At 36.9% G+C, this 20,682-nt stretch overlaps 2 protein-coding genes across 2 annotated transcripts; both read right to left on the bottom strand.

Annotated features, from left to right (window-relative positions):
- Positions 1-1,718: 1,718 nt before the first annotated feature.
- On the bottom strand, positions 1,719-12,305 carry LOC112511375 (DEAD-box ATP-dependent RNA helicase 20). The gene is made up of 10 exons (XM_025116971.1): positions 11,990-12,305; positions 9,929-10,191; positions 8,951-9,130; positions 8,047-8,208; positions 7,733-7,887; positions 6,170-6,262; positions 5,428-5,513; positions 5,095-5,321; positions 2,732-2,965; positions 1,719-2,096 (listed from the first exon to the last, which is right to left on the bottom strand). Exons 1-10 carry the CDS (start codon positions 12,043-12,045, stop codon positions 2,035-2,037), a joined length of 1,518 nt encoding a protein of 505 aa, XP_024972739.1. The 5' UTR covers positions 12,046-12,305; the 3' UTR covers positions 1,719-2,034.
- Positions 12,306-13,999: 1,694 nt separating this feature from the next.
- Positions 14,000-20,682, bottom strand: LOC112510748 (transmembrane 9 superfamily member 7). The gene is made up of 7 exons (XM_025116073.1): positions 20,498-20,682; positions 19,297-19,461; positions 18,981-19,090; positions 17,988-18,096; positions 17,794-17,906; positions 17,104-17,254; positions 14,000-15,245 (listed from the first exon to the last, which is right to left on the bottom strand). Exons 1-7 carry the CDS (start codon positions 20,606-20,608, stop codon positions 14,088-14,090), a joined length of 1,917 nt encoding a protein of 638 aa, XP_024971841.1. The 5' UTR covers positions 20,609-20,682; the 3' UTR covers positions 14,000-14,087.

Genomic DNA, 20,682 nt, shown 5'->3' on the forward strand with positions numbered 1-20,682 from the left:
GCGTGGCGATGGTGATGCAGTTGGGCCACACAAAAAAGTGTTTGGAAATTGGAAGTAATAGAATCCAGCAAATAAATTCCAATTTGATGGTTTTGCATGGAATTATCTGAAAACTTATCGAGCAAGCGTTTATCGATATCACGTACGAGAATCTTAGAGACATAGTTCTGATCGAGAGTTTCACTCGATAAGGAATAATTTACCAAAAGTTCACCAGATAAGCACTTATCGGCAGAGTCACCATATTCGCTTACCTTATCGTGTAACATTCTCAACCATAAAAGTGAGCGTTTATCACTCGGTAAGCCGACTCTTCAATCCTTGTTTTCTCTCTTATTGAATAAGATTCTCGATCTTTTCTATGATCACCCGATAAGATAATTGATCCAATAAGCGTTTGGTAAACAACCTCTAAGTGAGCAAAAAGACTCTTACTAGTAAGTACGTATAGGGTTTAAGATGCTTACCCATAATTCAATTTGATGGCAGATAATGCTATACAATAAGGTAAATGAGCATGATATCTTATATCGATAAGAATTTGCCCGATAAGCATTTCATAAACAACCCGTAAAACTATATATTTATACTATATTATAAAGCATTTACGCAGAACTCTTAAGTACAAATTACAATATATAACGTACTAATTTTTAATGCATATTACTTAAAATTTAAGAGTACAAACTAATGATGCATCATCAGTACAAGTTACTAAAGCTTCTAACTTTTTGTTATCACCCCCAAACCCACCCACAATGTTCATCTATATTCATTTCCTTTAAATATATGTCTAACTAACTAATATCGATAAGAATCAATTCATTTATGTTTATCTCAATTCTTTATTTCTTTGTCAGTATCTGCTTATTTATATCTCTATTAAATTAGATGACTTTGACTTCTTCATCTATGTTTAATTCTTCAAAATCCTAGATCTTTGGACCGTATTTTTCCATCTCTATTCTTGAACTAATTTTGATTTTGAAATTTTGTTGGCAGATGCATTGGTAACATTTTTACTACTCAAGAGTTCAAGACTCGTCAATGGTAAAGTGTAAACTTGAAAAATAGTGATACTTATACCGATTTAATTTTGATGTTGATCCTTTGTTGGCAGATGCATAAGTTAATTACAATGACTTATTGGATTATATGTATTTTCATGCTATAGTATAGAAAGGTTAAAGTTTCGTACAGTGGTAAATTTTGGTGGATGTCTGCTTCGAATACGACCATGGCCTATTATCTATACTATATTATAAAGAATTTGACAAAAAAACTCTTAAAAAACTATTAAAATTCAAGATTACAAATAAATTATACGTACGTACAACTTATTAAAGCTTCATGTTTGAATTCGGGCTCAGGCTCACTAGGACCAGGTATTTTCGACAGGTTTCAAGCAAATACTTCTTTGAGCATCTCCAAGTACAGATAGCCAAAATGGACCGGCATTTTGGGACCGACATAGGACCAGGACCCGGCGGTTCTGGCCCGGCTACGGTATTGCACAAAAAACATGACCTAGCCCAGTTACAAGAGAAAAAACCGGGCCCAATCCGTTTACAAGAGAAAACGTGCGGTATCGCACAAAAAACATGGCCTAGCCCAGTTACGAGAGAGTAAACGTGATACGGTATTGCACAAAAAACATGGCAGTCCGGAGACCGGTTACAAGAGAGAAATCAATTGGTCCTGGCCCGGCCCGATCCCGCTTTTTGGCCATCTCTGGCTCCAAGTACTCATCATATATAACATTACAATGTTCATAAACAAATGGAGTACACACTCATTATAATATCATTTAAGAAGATAGATAGATGGTATTGATTTAAACTCTGAAAATAGGTGCAAGGTCCATAAGATTGAAACTTCTACTTGCTGACTCCTTATCTTCAGTACACAAACATAACATCTCCCAACTGCAATACTAACCAGTTCAAACTACTCCAAATTCACTGTTTACAACGAAAAAGCCCGATAACATATCCACCTCTGTTGCCGCCTCACAATGGTGGTGATTGTTATTGCTCATCCGTTCCATGATCGACCACCGCCGTAACCCCGACCACGATCACGGAAACCACCATGTCCTACCCACCACAAAGTTAAAAATGCCATGAGTTACATAGCCAAGAAAAACCGAGTTCCCATCATATATCCACGACTAAAACAAATCCCACAAATTCTTGCCTATCATAATCTATTTTAATCCGGGATTCTTCAAGAAAATGACCGCTTTACCCTTTTTTGGTGGAGGTCAGGTCTACATACATTACCCTCAAACCTAAACCCTGTGTGAGATTAAAGACGCACAAAAAAGCCCAAGCCAAGTAAGCCCAAAGCCTGGTCCAGGCTAAGCCTCAAAGCCCGATCAGGCCGAAGTCTTTGGGGCAGGCTCAGCCCTGAAAAAGCCTGACCTGGAAACGAGAAGCTAAACATTATGCAAGAAGGCGAGAAGTTCCAATATCATATATGATTACACATATGATACACAAGCTTAATCATATATGCTTAAATACAAGTTGCATTGACAACACAAAGACGTTTAATCATATATGATTAAACACACCCAAAGAAGTGTAATCATATATAATATTGAGACTTCTCGACTTCTCGCAAAATGTTTAGCATCTCGCATGATCCTTCATCCCTCTCTCTCTCTCTCTCTCTCTCTATATATATATATATATATATATATACACACACACGAATTGAGCCAACCAACCTGATGGAGGAGGAGGTGCACCACGGCCCATTGCAGCTAGATCAGGATTCACCTTCTGGCCTGCCTCCTGAAGGATGGCAATAAGTTCTTTAGCAAACCTAGCATTTGCTGCTGTAAAGAAGGTGTATGCTGTCCCTTTGGCCCCGGCTCTTCCTGTTCGACCAATCCGATGAACATAATCTTCCAATGAACCAGGGAAATCATAATTGATCACATATTTGACGTCCTTCACATCTGTCATTCATTTGCAATCATATCATTTAATCAATAATATGAACACCACACATTTTGGTTCATACAATCTATCAAAACAACAACAATGACGACATATTGAAGTGATTATAATGCCAAAATCAAATGACAAAGTGAAAGCTTATACCAAATGATAAAGACTTCATCCTACAATCTATCAATTAATGACAAAGTGAAAGCTTATACCAAATGATAAAGACTGATAAATTGAGCTTATAGAAGAAAACAAGTGGTAACGGAGACATTCAAGAGAAATATTCTCCATGTTCATAAATTGAAGACGATAAGATCAATCCAAGAGGTAATCTACTTTACAGACTGATAATAACTGGGATAGAAATGCACAAAGAACCCAAGCCTGAAACCCGGCCATATAGCCTGGCCCTAGTGTGCACAAAGCCCAGTCCAGGCCAGACCTCAAAAATCTGATCGAGCTGAAATATTGAGAGGCAGGCCCGGGCCTAGGCCCCGCCTGGAAAATCCCAATTAGACCTAGCTCAGCCTGAAAAACCCAATCGGGTCCTTTTTTCAACTCCCAAGCCCGGCATGTCCCAAGCTTTTTTTCACTCACTGAAAACGGGCTTGGAAGGCCCGGGACAGGCCTGAAAAATTGTCGGCCTTGTGACAATCTAATATAACTACAAACAAGCTCTTGTAGTTGTGATGAGAATTGTGACTGTTGTTCTTCTAGAGATATACAAGTATAATGACTGATCAGAAGGCCCTATTTTGAAGGAATCACTTAGAATTTTGTGGCGGCTGGCTGGAAGTTCCAGAAGAAGTGACTCAAGTACTTCTACGTTCATCATGGTATCAATACTTGATGCATTTGGCATCTTTTACTTACCAAAAGGCAAACAAGAAAGAACCAGAAACATTTGAAGGAGAATGCCTACCCATGAGGAATAAAAAGATAATGATGATGAGAAAACTACCTCTCCCTTTTTCTTCTCTCAATTAATAGTTGTAAGTTTCTTTAATCATTATAGCCTTCAATCACGATGAACAGGTGGCTGACCATATAAGGCTTTGCTTTTATTTTAATGGGCAAATCTACACAATTTACTAGAGCTGCAATCATATGCAAGAACCTGATGTCAAGTGTAAGAAAGGAATACTGACTAGAACTGGAACTAAGAGGCCGTTTACCAAACATTTACCCGGTGAGTGCTTATCAAGTTACATTACCTTACCGATGAATATGACAAGGACCAAAAATCTTACCCGGTAAGAGCGAAGATAAGGACCTAGAGTCTTACCCGGTAAGTGACGACGACGACTCTTACCACGGTTAGCACTTACCGGGTAAATTGTTACATTTGGAATGGGAGTAAAGCCTGACGAACCAATCTCGATAGTAAGCATTGGGCGGGTTCTTTTACTACGACCCTTTTGATATGGTAGGTCCGGCCCCAGGACCCCTGCCCATTAACAACAAGAAAGCCAATTCATAGCGCAAGGAGGATAAAGTACGATATCGTTTTGGTAGCCTAAAATCTTACTTGTAAGTAAGTGATAATATTGAATTTTGCCGATAAGCACTTACTCAGGTAAGAGTTTGGTAAACGGCCCCTAGTGGAGACTTTGGGGCTGTTTACAACCTGTTTACCGCCTCGTGCCCAGTAAGAGGCGCTTACAAGGTCAGAGATGCTGCTGTTTACCAAGCCCCTCTTACCGGTCCGGGACGTTGGCCAAGATGGCTGACCAGTAGTACGCTAAAGGAGAGGCTCTTACTCGGTCAGTGATTAGTGACCAAGACCGCACACTTACCCAGTTAACGCTAACCCAGTCTCTGTTGGTAAACTGCCCCCTTGTCACACTTGTTCTAGAAAGACGCCCTATGTTCTATTTGTACAGTTGCACATGGTTTTCTCAATGCGTCAAACACGAATGAGTTACAGCATACACTCTGGTCTCTACAGCAGTACAGCATACACTCAATGCGTCAAACACGAATGAGTTACATCAAACACTCTTAGCTTTCCAAATAAGTTGGTCGCCTAACAGCTTAACCAAGTGGATGCATGTTACCAAAGTTTAGAGTTCTAGAAGTGTCATCAGTAAAATGTTAAATTTGAAACAAGATTTAGGCTGCCTTGAACAACAAGTACCTAACCCACGAGCTGCAACGTCTGTGGCTGTCATTATCGGACTTTTACCAGCTTTGAACTCGGACAAAACCCAATCTCTTTCCGCTTGACTTTTATCTCCATGAATCGACAAAGCAGGCCAACCATCCATCCTGAGCTGACGGGTGATTTGGTCACACCCCTTTTTAGTGTCCATGAATATCAGAATCCGGCTACCATCCATGATATCATCCAGCAGTTTGACCAGTCTGATATCAAGCAAAATAATTACTTACAAGCATCTATAGATTCGACAAGCCGTATTGAATAACCTTGGCCATCTCATCGTGACCTCCAAAAAAATTATCAACTTACTTGTTATACTTCTGATTCTCGGTAACAATATCCACGTGTTGGTGAATAGAATGGTTAGCTTTTAAGTCTTGAGAACCAATTACCACCTGTATATATTTCAAGTAGCAGCATGGCAACACCACAAGTTGCCGATGAAACATCAAATATTCAGTCCGTGTGAAAACTGAAACTATAGTGTTTTGTGTGTTTGTGAGAGAAAGAAGCTGACTGAAAAAGGATCTATGCTGTTAAAGCGGTCAAAATCTGAAATAGCATGATTTGATATAGCGGTTATTACGATGGCAAAGCAGTGGTATACCGGTCCACAAATAGCAGTTCATGTAATAATTACATTTATATATAAATGTATGAATGTACACATAACATAATATATATTTTGAAGATGAACATAAGAACACGTGAATAGAAGAGATGACGAGCAATAAATGTTGGAAGACAATGTTGTTGTGAAGAGAAGATGCAGAATAGTAAACTAGAACAGAAAGAGGAATAGCGAGTTTACACACCAAAATTGCACATCAAAATCAGCCCCCTAGCTCGTAATCCCTTAACCTACTTCTCTAAACCCTTTAAAAAGGCCAATTAAAAGACCAACTCTTAATTGCGGTTTTCACATCGCTATTCCAAATCAAAATCGCAGCCCAATTGCGGTGATTAGCGGAACCACTATTTCGCCGCAATTAACAGCATAGAAAAGGATATATGGTGAAAAAAGTAACTAGTATTGCGAAAAGGAACTTACTTTGTATGGGTTGTAAAGGAACTGTCTTGCAAGTAGCTCAACTTCCTTTGGCCATGTGGCACTCCAGTACAAGGTTTGACGATCTGGCCGTATCTGCATATATGTCACAGAGAAATGTGGTAAAATTTAAAAAGAACTGTTGCTTTAGTAGTCCCTTGATCACACTGTAGTTATAGGATTTCTTTTCCCCCTTCGTTCTAAATAGCGAAGCCGTTTTCAGGGTTAATGTGAATTGGTTGATTAGTGTAAGAAGAAGAACATAAACAGCTTACAGAAACAGAAAAAAGAACAGACTAAGGGTTGGGTTTTGGTGAGAATGGAAGTTATGGTGATTGGTGAGAAGGGTAAGATATCTCCACCCTTGGATCAATTCTAATTGAAGATCAACCCTAATGAGATGCACCGGATAAGTTCCCCTAAGAAGTGCAATTCAAAGGGTTGGGGTGAGATTAAAAGTGATCAAGGGTCCAAATTCCTTCTTACACTCCTCGCTTTAACTCCTATTCTCACAAGATCCTTCATCTTCTAACTAAAATATATCTGCAGTTCATGAAAACTCAAGTGCCTGGTTATCAATAGTCATCAAAATTGTATATCGAATTACATGTTGGGGTTGGGTTCCGATGAGAATGAAAGTTATGGTGAAAAGAGTAAGAAGGGATCTCCACCCTTGTACCAATCCTAATTGATGAGAACCACTAGATCAACACTAATGAGATATACCGGATCAATTCCCTTCTAAAGAGCAATTCATGGGTTGGTTTGGGATTAAAAGTGATCAAGGGTCTAAATCCCTTCTTACACCTCTCACCTTAACTCCTATTCTCACACAATCCTTCATCTTACATGTTGAATTTCAGTGATTATATATTTTACATAAATGCACACAATCATTTACTTCCCAATCCCTTTATGTGTCTTGCCACTGGATAAAGGCAAAAGAAGAAGATTTGGAACCCAAAAACAAGTCTAGCTTAATTTAGCCTTTCAATGAGACCTATAGAACAAAGATAAATTTTCAATCACTGTGTCAACAAAGAATTTGGAGCAACTAAAAAGGGAAATTAACAGAAATCGCCATTTCAGCCAATCAAGTTTACTTCTTAGTCATTTCCCTCCCACGTTTTCAAAGTGGTCACTACCTCCGCAAGTAGCAACTCCTCAACTTGCGAAGGGGTCAAAAAGTTTAAAAAAGAAAAAAGAAATTTATAAACGTTGTCCGCAAGTACAGCAACCAAATCTGTATATTAGACTAGGTCCGCAAGTAGCACTTCCGCAAGTTGAGGAAGTATTTAGACTAATTTACAAATTTGGTCCCTGTACTTGCAGACCATGTTCAGCCAAGAAATAGTAGCCATTTTTTGAAAGTTCTGGGATAGAAATGGCTAACAGGTAAATGTATCCGGCTGAAACGGCTGTTTTTGTTGATTTCCCAACTAAAACTTGGGCAGCCAAGAAATAGTAACACAAACTACTTATTAAACTTGTTCATAGCAAAAAAAGAACTTCGGTCGAAGAAGGGGGGATATTACTTCAATAAATATCATCATCTAAGTCACAAACCTGAGAAACAATTTTCTTCATCTGAGGTTCAAAACCCATGTCTAGCATTCTATCTGCCTCATCCAACACAAGGTAAGTGACCCTTCGCAAGTTTGTATGATGAGACTCCAACATATCAATTAACCTTCCAGGTGTAGCAATAATAATTTCAACACCTACCGGAAGAAAAAAAATAACTATGATAAAACATATGCTCGTGTAACAAAGAGAACTATGCTAGAAAATGTTTAAATAAGCTGAAGCATTAGGATATACCCGATCCATGAACATCACGATACAGTAGTAAAGTCATCTTTGTGCTTATCACCACCTACCTTTCTGTAAATCACGAACTTGAGGCCCCTTTGGGACCCCGCCATAAATGCAAGTATTCTTAATCTTTGAAGATGCGCCAAATTTAGTTGCTTCTTGTTGTATTTGAACAGCAAGTTCTCGAGTTGGAGCTAAAACTAACACAATTGGTCCATCTCCAGGAGCTGCATATAAAGAAATATATACAATCATGCCAAACGGGATGGCTGGGATATAATAAGAAAAAAAAACAGCCATAAAGGTGCATTTGGTATCCAGACAGGACAGAACAGAACAACTGCTCAGCCTTTGGTAAGACAAAATTAGACATGATAGAACAAATAAAATGACCAATTTACCCATAATGAGTTGTTCATATATTTTGATTAATTTACGTAATTTATTAAATTATAATAAAATATATATTTTTTAACAAAGTATATCATTAGAAAGTTTTCGTCAAGACAATTAAAATGATGCCAAAAAAAAAAATTTATGTAGTTTCCAATTTTTGTTTTATACTTCTTCTACATTATTTTTTTATTATCAATATTTAATAAATTACACAAATTAACCAAAATATAGAAATTGTATAAAAATAATATTTTGAGGACAGTAAAGTAAGCTTATAGAGCATAAAATACAATATGTAGAATTTAAAGAATGAATAAAATGTAAAGAGAGGCGTATTTGGTGTTTTAGAAAAGAATTAGGTTCTATTTTAAGGTAATATTGGTAAAATATAGGTCTGTTCCACCTTCTTCCATCTTGTTCCATGGGGTGGGGGTGGAACACGCCTATTCCACTTTGTTCCACATAAAAGTACTAGTAAACGTGGAACAGTGATCCCTGTTTTGTCCTGTGTACCAAATGCACCCTAATGGATGAAGAAGAAATAATAAGGTCAAGGCGTAGAAAAATGCATACATAAGATTGGCTGAGCGTTGACGTGCACAATTGCAGGCAACAAATAAGCAAGAGTCTTTCCAGATCCTGTTTCGGCAATTCCAATGAGATCCCTACCCTTTAAAGCCATTGGCCATCCTTGAGCTTGAATTGCAGTAGGCTCTGTGAAGCCTGCTTTCACAATTTCTTGCATGACATAATCTGCAAATCATTAAAATTAATTATTGTGAGTGTGACACCAAGTCATCCCACAAGTTTTGATCTTTACTGTTCTTTCACTAATCACTGCTGTGTCCCAATTTTAAATGAGCGAAGGGAATCCCTCCAGGTAACTCTTTCTCGCCATCACTAGAGCCAAAGATGATTATAGTGCAAATCTCTTGAATTGAGATTTGAGAACTACCACCCCCACCTCAAACCAAAAGACTGCAGTTACATTGTTTACATGGGGACCACCTTCAACTGTACCACTCCATTTAGATAAAGAAACTTCCAAGCATGCTAAGCAAATACGACTAAACTGATGAAACATCACAGAAAATTTAACAATCCTGAATTGACCAACAGATAGAACTTTTTTTTATAGGAATAAGGACAGTGGCAACCTGTGTTGTTTGTTCTTACAGTAAAAAGATTAGAACAGATATAACCTTTTTTTTATAGGAATAAGGTCAGTGGCAACCTGTGTTGTGTGTTCTTACAGTGCAAAGATTAAAAGAGACCACCCACCGACATTACTATCCAGTAATTGTTTTGAGACAAATAAATATATTGAGTAAGAATTATTGCTGACATTGACTTATTAATCAAAGTTGTTGGTTCATATTATTTAGGATCCTAATAAACATCAAAAAGACCTCTGAAAATGGAAGGTATATGAAAGACTACAATGATTCTACATTCATTCAAAAAATACTATATGCAACAACATAAAAAATAAATATAAAAAACACAATAATAAGAAATTGTATGTTGCATCATAATGTTATCGGTTTTTACCTGGAAATCTTGCATCACCAAAAGTCTTAACAGGTTTAGGCACGTCGCGACCTTCAACAGTGATTTCTCTTCGTGTCCTGTATTCTTCAACTTCACTCTCAGACATTTTTGCAACAGCTGGAGACTCCACATAGAAGTTCTTCTCAAAAGGAGTTAAACCATCCAAATCCACCTTCCGCTGAGGCTCCGAACTCTCATGGTCCTTCTTGCTAGATGAAGAATTGTACCCGCCAAGACCAGAACCTCCACTGAACCCCGAATCACTGAACAACATAAGATGGGTAAGGTGCCTTTTGCTTTTATTAACAGAAACTCCAAGCTACTAAAACTGAACAGCCGTAGAAACAACAGATCAACAATCAAAAATCCAAGCTGAACAAACAATACCCTTTAACATATTATGTACCTTTATGCTCAGAACTTCAATAATAAACCACAAATAGAAAATATTAGGGGTGAACATGGTACGGTGCCATGTTTTTTTCCATATACCACGTACCAACCAATTATAATTGGTACACAAAATTTTATACCATGTACCAACCAACTATATCTGGTACCAACTTTTTTCTGTTGGTACATGTCGGTATGGTATTGTACCAACATCTTAAAAGTTGAAGTTTGAAATTTATTTAAATTGACATATTTACCAATTAGATCTGGATGCACTTAAAATATCGAGCATTCACATAATACTAGTTGTGTACTAGCACAATGCGGCGGGAGCCATAAATTTTAACGATTTTGAAGTTTCACTTGTTTTATTAGAGAAGATTTAACAATGATATAAATTACACTTGGTCTTTACATATTAAAACAATTTTAATAAATAAGAGTTATGGTTCCAATTACAGTCTATTGATGAAAAAAATTGTATGACAGTTTAAAATCCAATATATTTAAAATCCAACATATTTAAACGACTCCACAAATATGTTCGATTTACACCAAGAGCAAAGAACCACGAGATCGAGAGCGAGACCGAGAGTTCTAGAGCAATTGAATGGGAGAACTTTTAATAACTCATGGTGAATATCAGTTTGAATCTCACCTTGGGGGATGGGGAGAAGACAGAGGTATGAGAGGGTGAAAGCATGAGTGAAAAGTGTCAAAAGTATCTTGGGAACATGAAAAGAAAAAGTAATAATTTGCATTGGTAACTTGTACCATATGTTATTTTAATTGTAGATTAAGAGATTTTAAGACTAAATGCATAAAGTAGTAGTACTTAATGCATTATGAGTTGTTTTTAAGACTTTGTGCATAAATGTATAGTACTTTGTGCATTAAAAATTGTTTTTAAGATTTTTGACAAATCTGGTTTATAAGGTAGTATAGATGTTGATATGTGTTGTACCACTTATCCCTACCTATACAAGCATTCAAATAATCTTTCCTATAATATAAGCATTCACTGATACTCTACGACAAGTGGCAATTGAGGGGCGTCGATGGACCGTTGAGTCGTGAACGAGTTACTAAGGTTGTTTGGGTTGCGCTAGAGAATTTAATCAAATTCTATATATCCATCTGAATTATAATTTAGCAAAATGTAAAACAAGATAACTTAAAATTTAAATAGAAATATGTTGTATTACTAATCGAACTTCTATATAAGTTGGTATGTTATGGTATTACCATGGTTCATGACTTCTAATCATGTACCAACCAACTCTAGATAGTTACTACGGTACTACAAACCAATCAACTACTAGAATTGGTTGGTTTGTCGTGGTATAAAATTGACACCCTTAGACTATACTTGGTAAAACCACAATTATAAAACCCAACACTGGGAAAAAGACAAATTTCTTTCGTTCCATGCCAACCGCAAAGAAATTTGTTAACTTTCCTCGTTATGAAACCCTGTATACGGAATTCAAACCGTAAACAACAGAAATCAACCGACGTAAAACACTCGAAATTGATAAAAATCCCCAATATATAAAGGGAACGACGGCACACGGTCCAAATTCCAAACCCTAAACCACTAAAACTATGTAAAAACAAATAAAACGCATAAACCATGTGTACTGCAAGCTGTAATGAAACTAGATTTACCTTCTCCGGTCCCGATAAGAACCAGGGTCGCCGGAACGGCTGTCATAACGACTCATTTCTTGTTTATAGACGCTACGAAAGGTAATGATGAAGATTGGCTATATCAATCCGAACAGAAATTCTTGAGACTTCACTTTAGGGATACAAGATTGTGTGTGAAATAGTGGTGGAATTGTAAGGTAGCTTCGCCGGCGCCTGGTTTTGTTGCCAATTTGGCTGGTCGATTATGAATATCTGTGGTCGATGAAACCCCGCCCCCGAGTTAGGGTTTCGCAAACATCTGGAGTGTTCTTGAGGTGTTTGGACGTGCGTTTAAGCGTGGGACGAATTGGTGCGAACCAAACAAATACAACAATTTAAAATGATTATTTCGGTGAATCTCTTAATAAATAATCAACCTAACGAAACTCATATTTAACTAAAGTTGTTTGTTTATCTTTTAACAGTTTTATTAAGAGTCATTATTTTAATTGTTAAGCGGTGAATCTTGTTTGACAAAAAAAAAAAATTGGCTCTTAATGATTTTAAATTTTCCGAAGAATTTTGTATTATGGGTCTCCTTTAACCATTCAGTGCCCTAATTTCATTATAAAGAATTACCAAACAATTATATTTCATTTTACACCATATCATGAGAGTCTTTTAGGCTCTTAATCATTCTGATCACTTAATCATTCTGCACCAAACCATTCATCAACTGTCACACAACTCTTTAGTTATATAACTATCTGATAATAATTTAATGGTATAAAAAATGGCTTAAGAGCGTGTTTTGTAAGCATCTTAATGAGATTATTGAAACTCATTGTTTATTCACTCGGTAATAAATAACAGTTTGATAATGGTTTAATTATATATAAAGTGGCTTATGCAGTAAGCTTATAGAGAGTTTTATGTAAAAAGTCAGGTTTTTTCTACGTTTCCCTCACAATTAAAAAAATACATTCATTTTATCTACGAAAAACCCTTCAAAATAAAAATATTTTCAACCTAGACAGACAAACCCATACATACAGCTTTGTCCATACAAAACTTAGGGTTGTTTGGTTGGTTTTTTATTAGATCATGTATGGATGAAGATGTCTATGTGGATTGAAAATGTTTTGTTTAGAAAGATTTTTCATATATGGGAGGAGGGTGTTTCTTAATTAGCTTTCTGCATAAAGTTTCCTTTAAAAACTTACTGTATAAGTCAATACTATATCATTAATTCACTATCAAACAGTCATGTATAGTTGACTTAATAAATTGTGGGTCCCATTAAACGCATTAAGTTACTGACAAACAGACTCTAAATGAAAACCCAACTAAAAAACCTCTTGTTTAGTAAACTTCTACGGGGAAAGTTTTTTTTTATGTATAAAGCCAATTTTCTCCAAACATGTATCTCATACTTAAAAACACACTTTTATCTATGAAAAACTCTCTCAAACAAAAAAATTATCAATTTATATAGACAGGTTAATCTACATATACAACTTTATCCATACAAAACATAAAAAAAAAAACCCAACCAAACAACCCGAAAATTAGAAGTTTCATTTAATATACAACTTTATTTATACAGTATCTAATAAAAACCAATCAGGCGATCTTTTAAACGGAAAATGATTGGCAAAAAAAAAAATGTCTCTTAATGATTCTAAAACCCTCTTAATGATTTTGTATAATGGATCTCCCTTAACCATTAAAAATCTTAATTTCATTGTACACAACTATATTTTATTTTACACTATATTATAAAAGTATCTTAATCATTTTGATCACTTAATCATTCAACAATTGCCAAACAGCCCCTTAATAAAATATAGGTTTCTTCTGTTATGTTATGTATGTCCGTTTCCACATAAAAGTCGTAGAACATTGATTAGTATTTTATTCTTAATTCTATATTATAGAAGAAAGATTGGACATAATCTATTGCTATTGCCCAAAAAAACACTCCATCCAAATAACATTTTGATGCTTTGTGTAAAACAAACCAAATAGAAACAAAAAAAAACCAACCCATCATACAAACCAAAACCACTATTCTACAATAAGTCTGTTTACAACCTTAAGATTGTTTTCCCTCCTAAGAGTAACACTACACTGCCCGCTAATCGATCTTAACCGACGCATAGATTTTTCGCACAAACCAAAGACAAGCATAAAACCCGATGGTACCCGTTAACACGAAGAATGCATACGAAGCAATCAACATGTACCCAAAGTAGAGGATTCCCGAAACCAGTTTCGAGATTTCCAATTTCGTGAAGAAATAGAATACGGAATAGAGAAAAAGGTATAGTGCCGACGAACCGGCGGTCAAGTAAGCCCGCCACCACCAATTGTAGTCTTCGCTGCATAACTGGAAGTAACACAACACCACGGTTATTTCTGCGCATGTTATGATCAAGATGACGAACACGATGAAGAGAAACCCGAAAATGTAGTAGAATTGGTTAAGCCAAATGGACGTCAAGATGAAGAAAAGCTCGATGAAAACGGCCCCGAATGGAAGAATTCCACCGATAAGAATCGAGAAGACAGGTTTCATGTACCAAGCTTGTTCTGGGACTTGTCTCGGGATCTTGTTCGTTTTCACCGGATCTTCCATAGCGGGTTTTTTGAAACCCAAGTAACTTCCCACGAAAACCAAAGGTACGGAAATGCCAAACCATAAGCAAACGAGAGCGAACATGGTTCCAAACGGTACAGCCCCGGAAGACTTTTCTCCCCAAATTAAGGCATTGAGGACGAAGAAAATTGCAAATAAGATACCGGGAAACATGAAAGATGTTTTCAACGTGTTTTTCTTCCATTCAGTACCCTTTAGCATTTTGTAGAGACGGGCTGAGGAATAGCCTGCAAATAAGCCCATAAACACCCATAAAAGAACGAGGGCCGTCATAAGTCCGCCACGGTTGGAGGGTGATAAGAAGCCCAATAATGCAAATATCATGGTGGCGAGTGTCATCCCGAAGATCTGGACGCCTGTTCCAACGTAAACACACAGTAACCCGGAATTCACGGGAGCTCGAAAAACATCTCCATGAACGAGTTTCCATCCGGTTTCTTCTTGAGCTTCATCTTGTGTGTCCAATTGATTATAATTTGTGATGTCTCTATAGAGCGTTCTCATCATGATCATAGCTACCATCCCGGAAAGAAAGAGGACAATCATCAAGGAGTTTATGATCGAAAACCAATGGATCTGATCATCGTTCATAAGAAGGTAGGTGTCCCAACGCGATGCCCATTTGATGTCACTCTCCTAAAAAGGTGAAATAGATAAGAAACCGAGACAAAGGTATTGCCGACTTCATAATAGAAGAACAAAGTGCGTTTGGTATGCCGACAGGATCGGTGGATAGTTTAGTAATTACCAATATTTTCCCATCTGCCTGATTTTTGCTCTTGTTCCATCTAGTTTGGTGGGATTGGAAAAAAAAATGCATTTTTGTCCCACTCGGTATATAACCTGTCCCAATCTAATGTCACGCCAAACATGGATCCTGTTTAGAGATGGAAATTTAACGGGCGGGGATTCGGATTCCCCACTTTGGCGTGTAATGGGGCGAGGACGGGGTTTACTTTCATACCTGTAGCGGGTAGGGGTCAGGGATGACACTACCCCTCCCTAATCTGACCCGATGAAAGTTTTATTTTGTTAAATATATGCATATGTGTATATATCTTTATAAATATATAATAAATATATTTGCCATTTAAAAATTAGAGGGAGGTTCAGGGGAAACCCCCAAAAGGGAAAACTGATGAACACCCTCGTAACTATTCATCTGGACGGCATGCACACTTGCATTCAAGTAATTGAAGTTGTTTCTTGGTTTTTATGCACATATGCATATTATGCACATATGTATAGCGAGTAAATTGCTTACAAATTACTTGTATGCACATGTGCATACCATCCAAATGTATTGTCACTAGGGTGTTCCTTAGTTTTCCATTTTTTGTGATTTTCCCCTAAACCTGACCCTTCAATATTAATAAGTAGGAAAAAGTTCAAAAAAACCCAACAAACTATACCGTTTTGAACGATCAAGTACCGGAACTATTTTTTTTGAATGAAAAAACCATTAAACTTTCTCATTTTGAATGAAAAAACCATTAAATTTTATCATTTTGGATGATTAAGTCCCTGAACAATTTTTTCAATAAATTAAACCATCCTACTTTAAGAAATTGGTTATGTACATCCTTTTAACCCCAAAAAAGCTACTTGTAACTGGTTATCTTTTGATTCTCCCTCTTCTGACAGATACAAAATAGATCAAAACAAGGGAGATCAATGGCAGGGGCCAAAAGCGTGTTAGGCGATTTGAAGAATGAGCACCATTGGGGCAAGGGGAGTGGCGAGAGGGAGCAATACTGTTGTTTGAAAGGGGTTTTAATGGAGTAGGGTTTGGCCACAGTAAAACTGATTTAGGTTTAACTTTACATTCCTAGTCAGTTACATGTAGTTTTTTTTAATTAAAAGATGTAGGTAACCATGTTTTAGAAGTTCGATGGTTTATTTATTCAAAAAAAAAATTTAGGGACTTGATCAAAAATGAGAAAGTTTGATGGGTTTTCATTCAAAAAAATAGTTCAGTGACTTAATCATTCAAAATGAGAAAATTTAATGGTTTTTTCATTCAAAAAAGTAGTTCAAGGTCATTCAAAATGGAATAGTTTGTTGGGTTTTTAAAAACTTTTCCCTAAGTAATTTAGTTATGATTCATTGTACTTTTTATTTTAAAATACAATGTTCTTTTTATTGTTCATTTTACTAAACGTTGGATACCCCAAACGAGTCGGGGATTTCTTCCCCCTGAACCCGTCGAGGATTAGTCGGGGTCAGGGGATGCATTACCCGCACAATACCGGCCCTGTTTCCATCCCTAGTATTGTCATGTCACCAAATGCACCCTGAGCAGTAGCTCAACAGTTAAGACCTTAGGTGTGCGTTCTAGAGGTCACCGGTTGAAGTCCTCTCACTAAAGGGTTTGTTCAGCTGTTAACTTTAGGGTACCATAGTCCATGGGATTAGTTGAGCTACGGCCAAGCTGGCCCGGACATCCACAGTTACAAAAGAAAAACAGGACAAGTGCTAGGGTTTACAATCGTACCTTGAATGTAACATCATATGTGAATACAACCTCCTTGCCTGTATCAACTTCCTGTGGTACAGTGCTTCCTTGAATTATGTTTTTGGTATTCTGGTTACAGGTGGTTAATTGAGGATTCTTATCGTCCCACTCCTTGTACTCATGATTGATACTGTTAGCACAAGTCGGCAGCAAAGTTTAGACCATCTAGAGACGATCAATTTGGCGAAATACCAATTGTTTCATGCTGAAAAGACATAATTTGTACTCCTTCCGTTCCAAAATAATCGTCTATATTTCTAATTTAGTTTGTCCCAAAACACGTGTCCGCTTTCAAAAATAAGTGCATACTTTCCAATTCTACTCTTAATTATGAGATGGAGAAATTTATTAATCCCTCTATTATTAAGGATAAAAGTGTCATTTAGTTAATCAAATAGTTTAATAGTTACACATTTCTAAATCTATGACCTTTTTTCATTGTGGTCATTTATTTTGGGATGGAGGGAGTATATCACAATCAAAACACCTAGGCAAGGTAATGCAACCTCATTCGATCCTGTGAGCCATCGAAAACATAATGTTGCATGTTTGTTCAACTCTACTAAGATTTTACCAATTCTTGGCAACACTATTTTATTTCCCTTTATCCAAAAAAAACACTATTTTTTTTTCTTGTTCACTTGAGTAAAGCAGGAATGAGAAACATACCTGTTTGGAGTAACTTCAAACCCAACAATTCGAGCAGAATCGGTCTCAAGATCCTTGTGATACATGACTCTAAAGCTCAGGTGATTATTGATGAAATATTTTTCATCTTTGCTCTGAAAAATGTAAACAATAGAATAAATTTCTGGAGTTCTGGATCATAGAAGTCAAGTGAATTTCTCCACAATTAAACTCACCCCAGCATAATTTCCTTTGAAACCAACACGGAAACCATGTTCATAAGTGGTTGACGGACTGCCATCCCGTCTTTGTCTAAGAACAGCAACTGGTAGGTTATCTAAAATCCTGCACAAATTAATAGAGATCCAAAAATATCAATCCAAGGCATTCCACACATGTAGAAGTCGATTATAGATGTTTAAGAATAAGTAATCAAATATGAATGTCCTATTTTACTACACCTAATGTAGCATTCAAATAATCTAGTGGGAGGGACTCAGAGAGGGAAGGATAGCCTTATAAACCACTTATCAGCCCCACAAGCCACAACCATGAGGTGGGGATAGTCATGGATTGAGTCTCCTAGGGTACATCAGGAATGGAATTGATAAATGGCACACACACACACGTATATATACACATACACATGCAACGAAAAGACCCGAAAATAAAAAATAATGATTAATGGAACAACTCATATATGGACGTCCTCATTTAAAAATCTCTGCTTTGTTATTCCCATCATCCCGTTGTTTCAGCATGATCCACAAGTATATATATGCATATATAGGCGAAGGATCGTGTGAGAAGGGAAGTTATGATGAGAAGTGCAAGAAGAGATTTGAACCCTTGATCACTTTTAATCTCATGCCCACCCATGAATTGCACTTTAGAAAGAATTAATCCGGTGCATCTTGGTGCACCTCATTTGACATTCAATTAGGATTGATCCAAGGGTGGAGCTCTCTTCTTACGCTTCTCACCATAACTTCCCTTCTCACCGGAATCCAACCCTGCATATATACATATATATAGGTAAAATCGTGGGTGTCCATTGGCCCTGAATATAACAGCCATGAAAATCCCAGTGGCCCTAAGGAGACTTGAACAGGCAACCTATGGGGAAGAGCCCCAAGGCCTAGCCTCTGTTTGCTGGTTGAGCTGGCCCTCAAGGTTTGATTGACGATATATTGTAAACTGATGACAAAGTTAAGACAAATTAACCATACATATTAACCCGGTACTCATCGTCAATTTTTTCCCTGAATTTTTTTGCAGATTCAGCATCAAGCTTTATTCGACAACCAACTTTGCATGGTAGCTCCTCTCTCATTTGAAACTGAAATGAAGATTAAGAACTTCTATCATGACACAATAATAAGAAAAATTCACGAAACAACCGCTATACTCTCCAAAGTAGACGTCAGCACTGTGGGATATATTGGGCTCGTTTGGTTTGGTTTGGTTTTAAGCCAAAGCATAATAGAACAACCACCTTTCCTTTACCAGGAACCATATAGAATGAGAAAAAATGTAGATCCTCACCGTGTAAACTGAATTCTCTATGCGATCACCTCGTAGCACCTCGCCCAAATTTTCTGCAGTATTTTGAATTTCCTTGGGCTTACAATAGTTCAAGTAATAGTAGTCATAAGGAAGTTGAGTCTTGGTAGACGACAATTTGTTGACTTTAACTTGAAGTGGATCACCCTGGTAAATGCAACACATGGAAATTATATAAACGATTAAAATATATTAAGAAGCTTAGTGGTATATACACACACACATGCTAGTAGCGTGTGTGTGTATGACACAAATATAATCAGTAGACTTCAAACCGAAGGTTAAATGAACAGGATTTAAGGTGCAACGAAAACATGACCTATCTTCAAAGCAGAAGTATGATAAATTTTGGGTATTTTTAACCATCTTTAGTCTACCCTAAAATTTATCAACTATCAAAAACTTGTAATAAATCCCATTTTCATCAGAGGGAATAACAGCTAATGCTAAAATATCGTGATCGATCAAAGGGCCTAGCGGTATGTTGTAGCCCAACCTTCCAAGAGGTCAAGGTTCAAACCTCACCAAAGGTGAGGAGTGTGTGTCAGTTCCATTTGCGATATTTAAGTATTATATATACTTCAAAAAAGAAAAAAAAATCATGATCTTTAAAGGAAATTTGCCCTGAATCACAGAAGAAAACTTGTTTATACAGTTGAAACAAAATTATGCAAGCGAGCATACACAAAGCCTAGCACCACCCACTTCCAATTGGATCAGGAAACTATGTAGGCGATGAAAAATAGGGTACAGAACAACCCAGCTCTTTCCACTCAATTGATCAACGACTTCTTTCCAAAATCATATACATTCCTCACCAAACAAGCATCTAGAATTGCCTACACTCCTCACTAAATCTTTCTTGAATTTGAGCATTAAGCGAACAAGAGTATACTTATTAGATTAACCCACAGAGATGACTGAATTTAACACAAATAGCAGCAAAGGGTACGTACCTCTAAATAGAAATTAATAACATCAAAAGTACCAAAAAATGACCTAACTCCATTCCCAATCGGAAACCCAAAACCCTAGATCCAAACTCGATTCACATGGATCATAAGCAATAAACAGCATAACGAAGTAAATTCAGTTGTGCAAGATCTAAATGGTTCGATACTAAAAACACATACATAATCGCCAATTTGAGTTAGAAAACCACAGTAAATTCAAGATCACGTACCCTTTGAAAATCACGAGGAGCAACACCAGGCAAGTAAAATGATTCAGAAGATGAGATAAGAAGCATGAAGATACCAATGGTGAACACGAATCCATTGGAGCCCCGATCCATCTTCGAGGGACCAGAGAGAACAGAGATCTCGATGGAGTGAACTAGACAGAGAGAGAGAGAGAGAGACGGTGCTT

Source organism: Cynara cardunculus (assembly GCF_001531365.2).
Source record: "Cynara cardunculus var. scolymus isolate 2C chromosome LG 4, CcrdV1, whole genome shotgun sequence".
Lineage (NCBI taxonomy): Eukaryota > Viridiplantae > Streptophyta > Magnoliopsida > Asterales > Asteraceae > Cynara > Cynara cardunculus.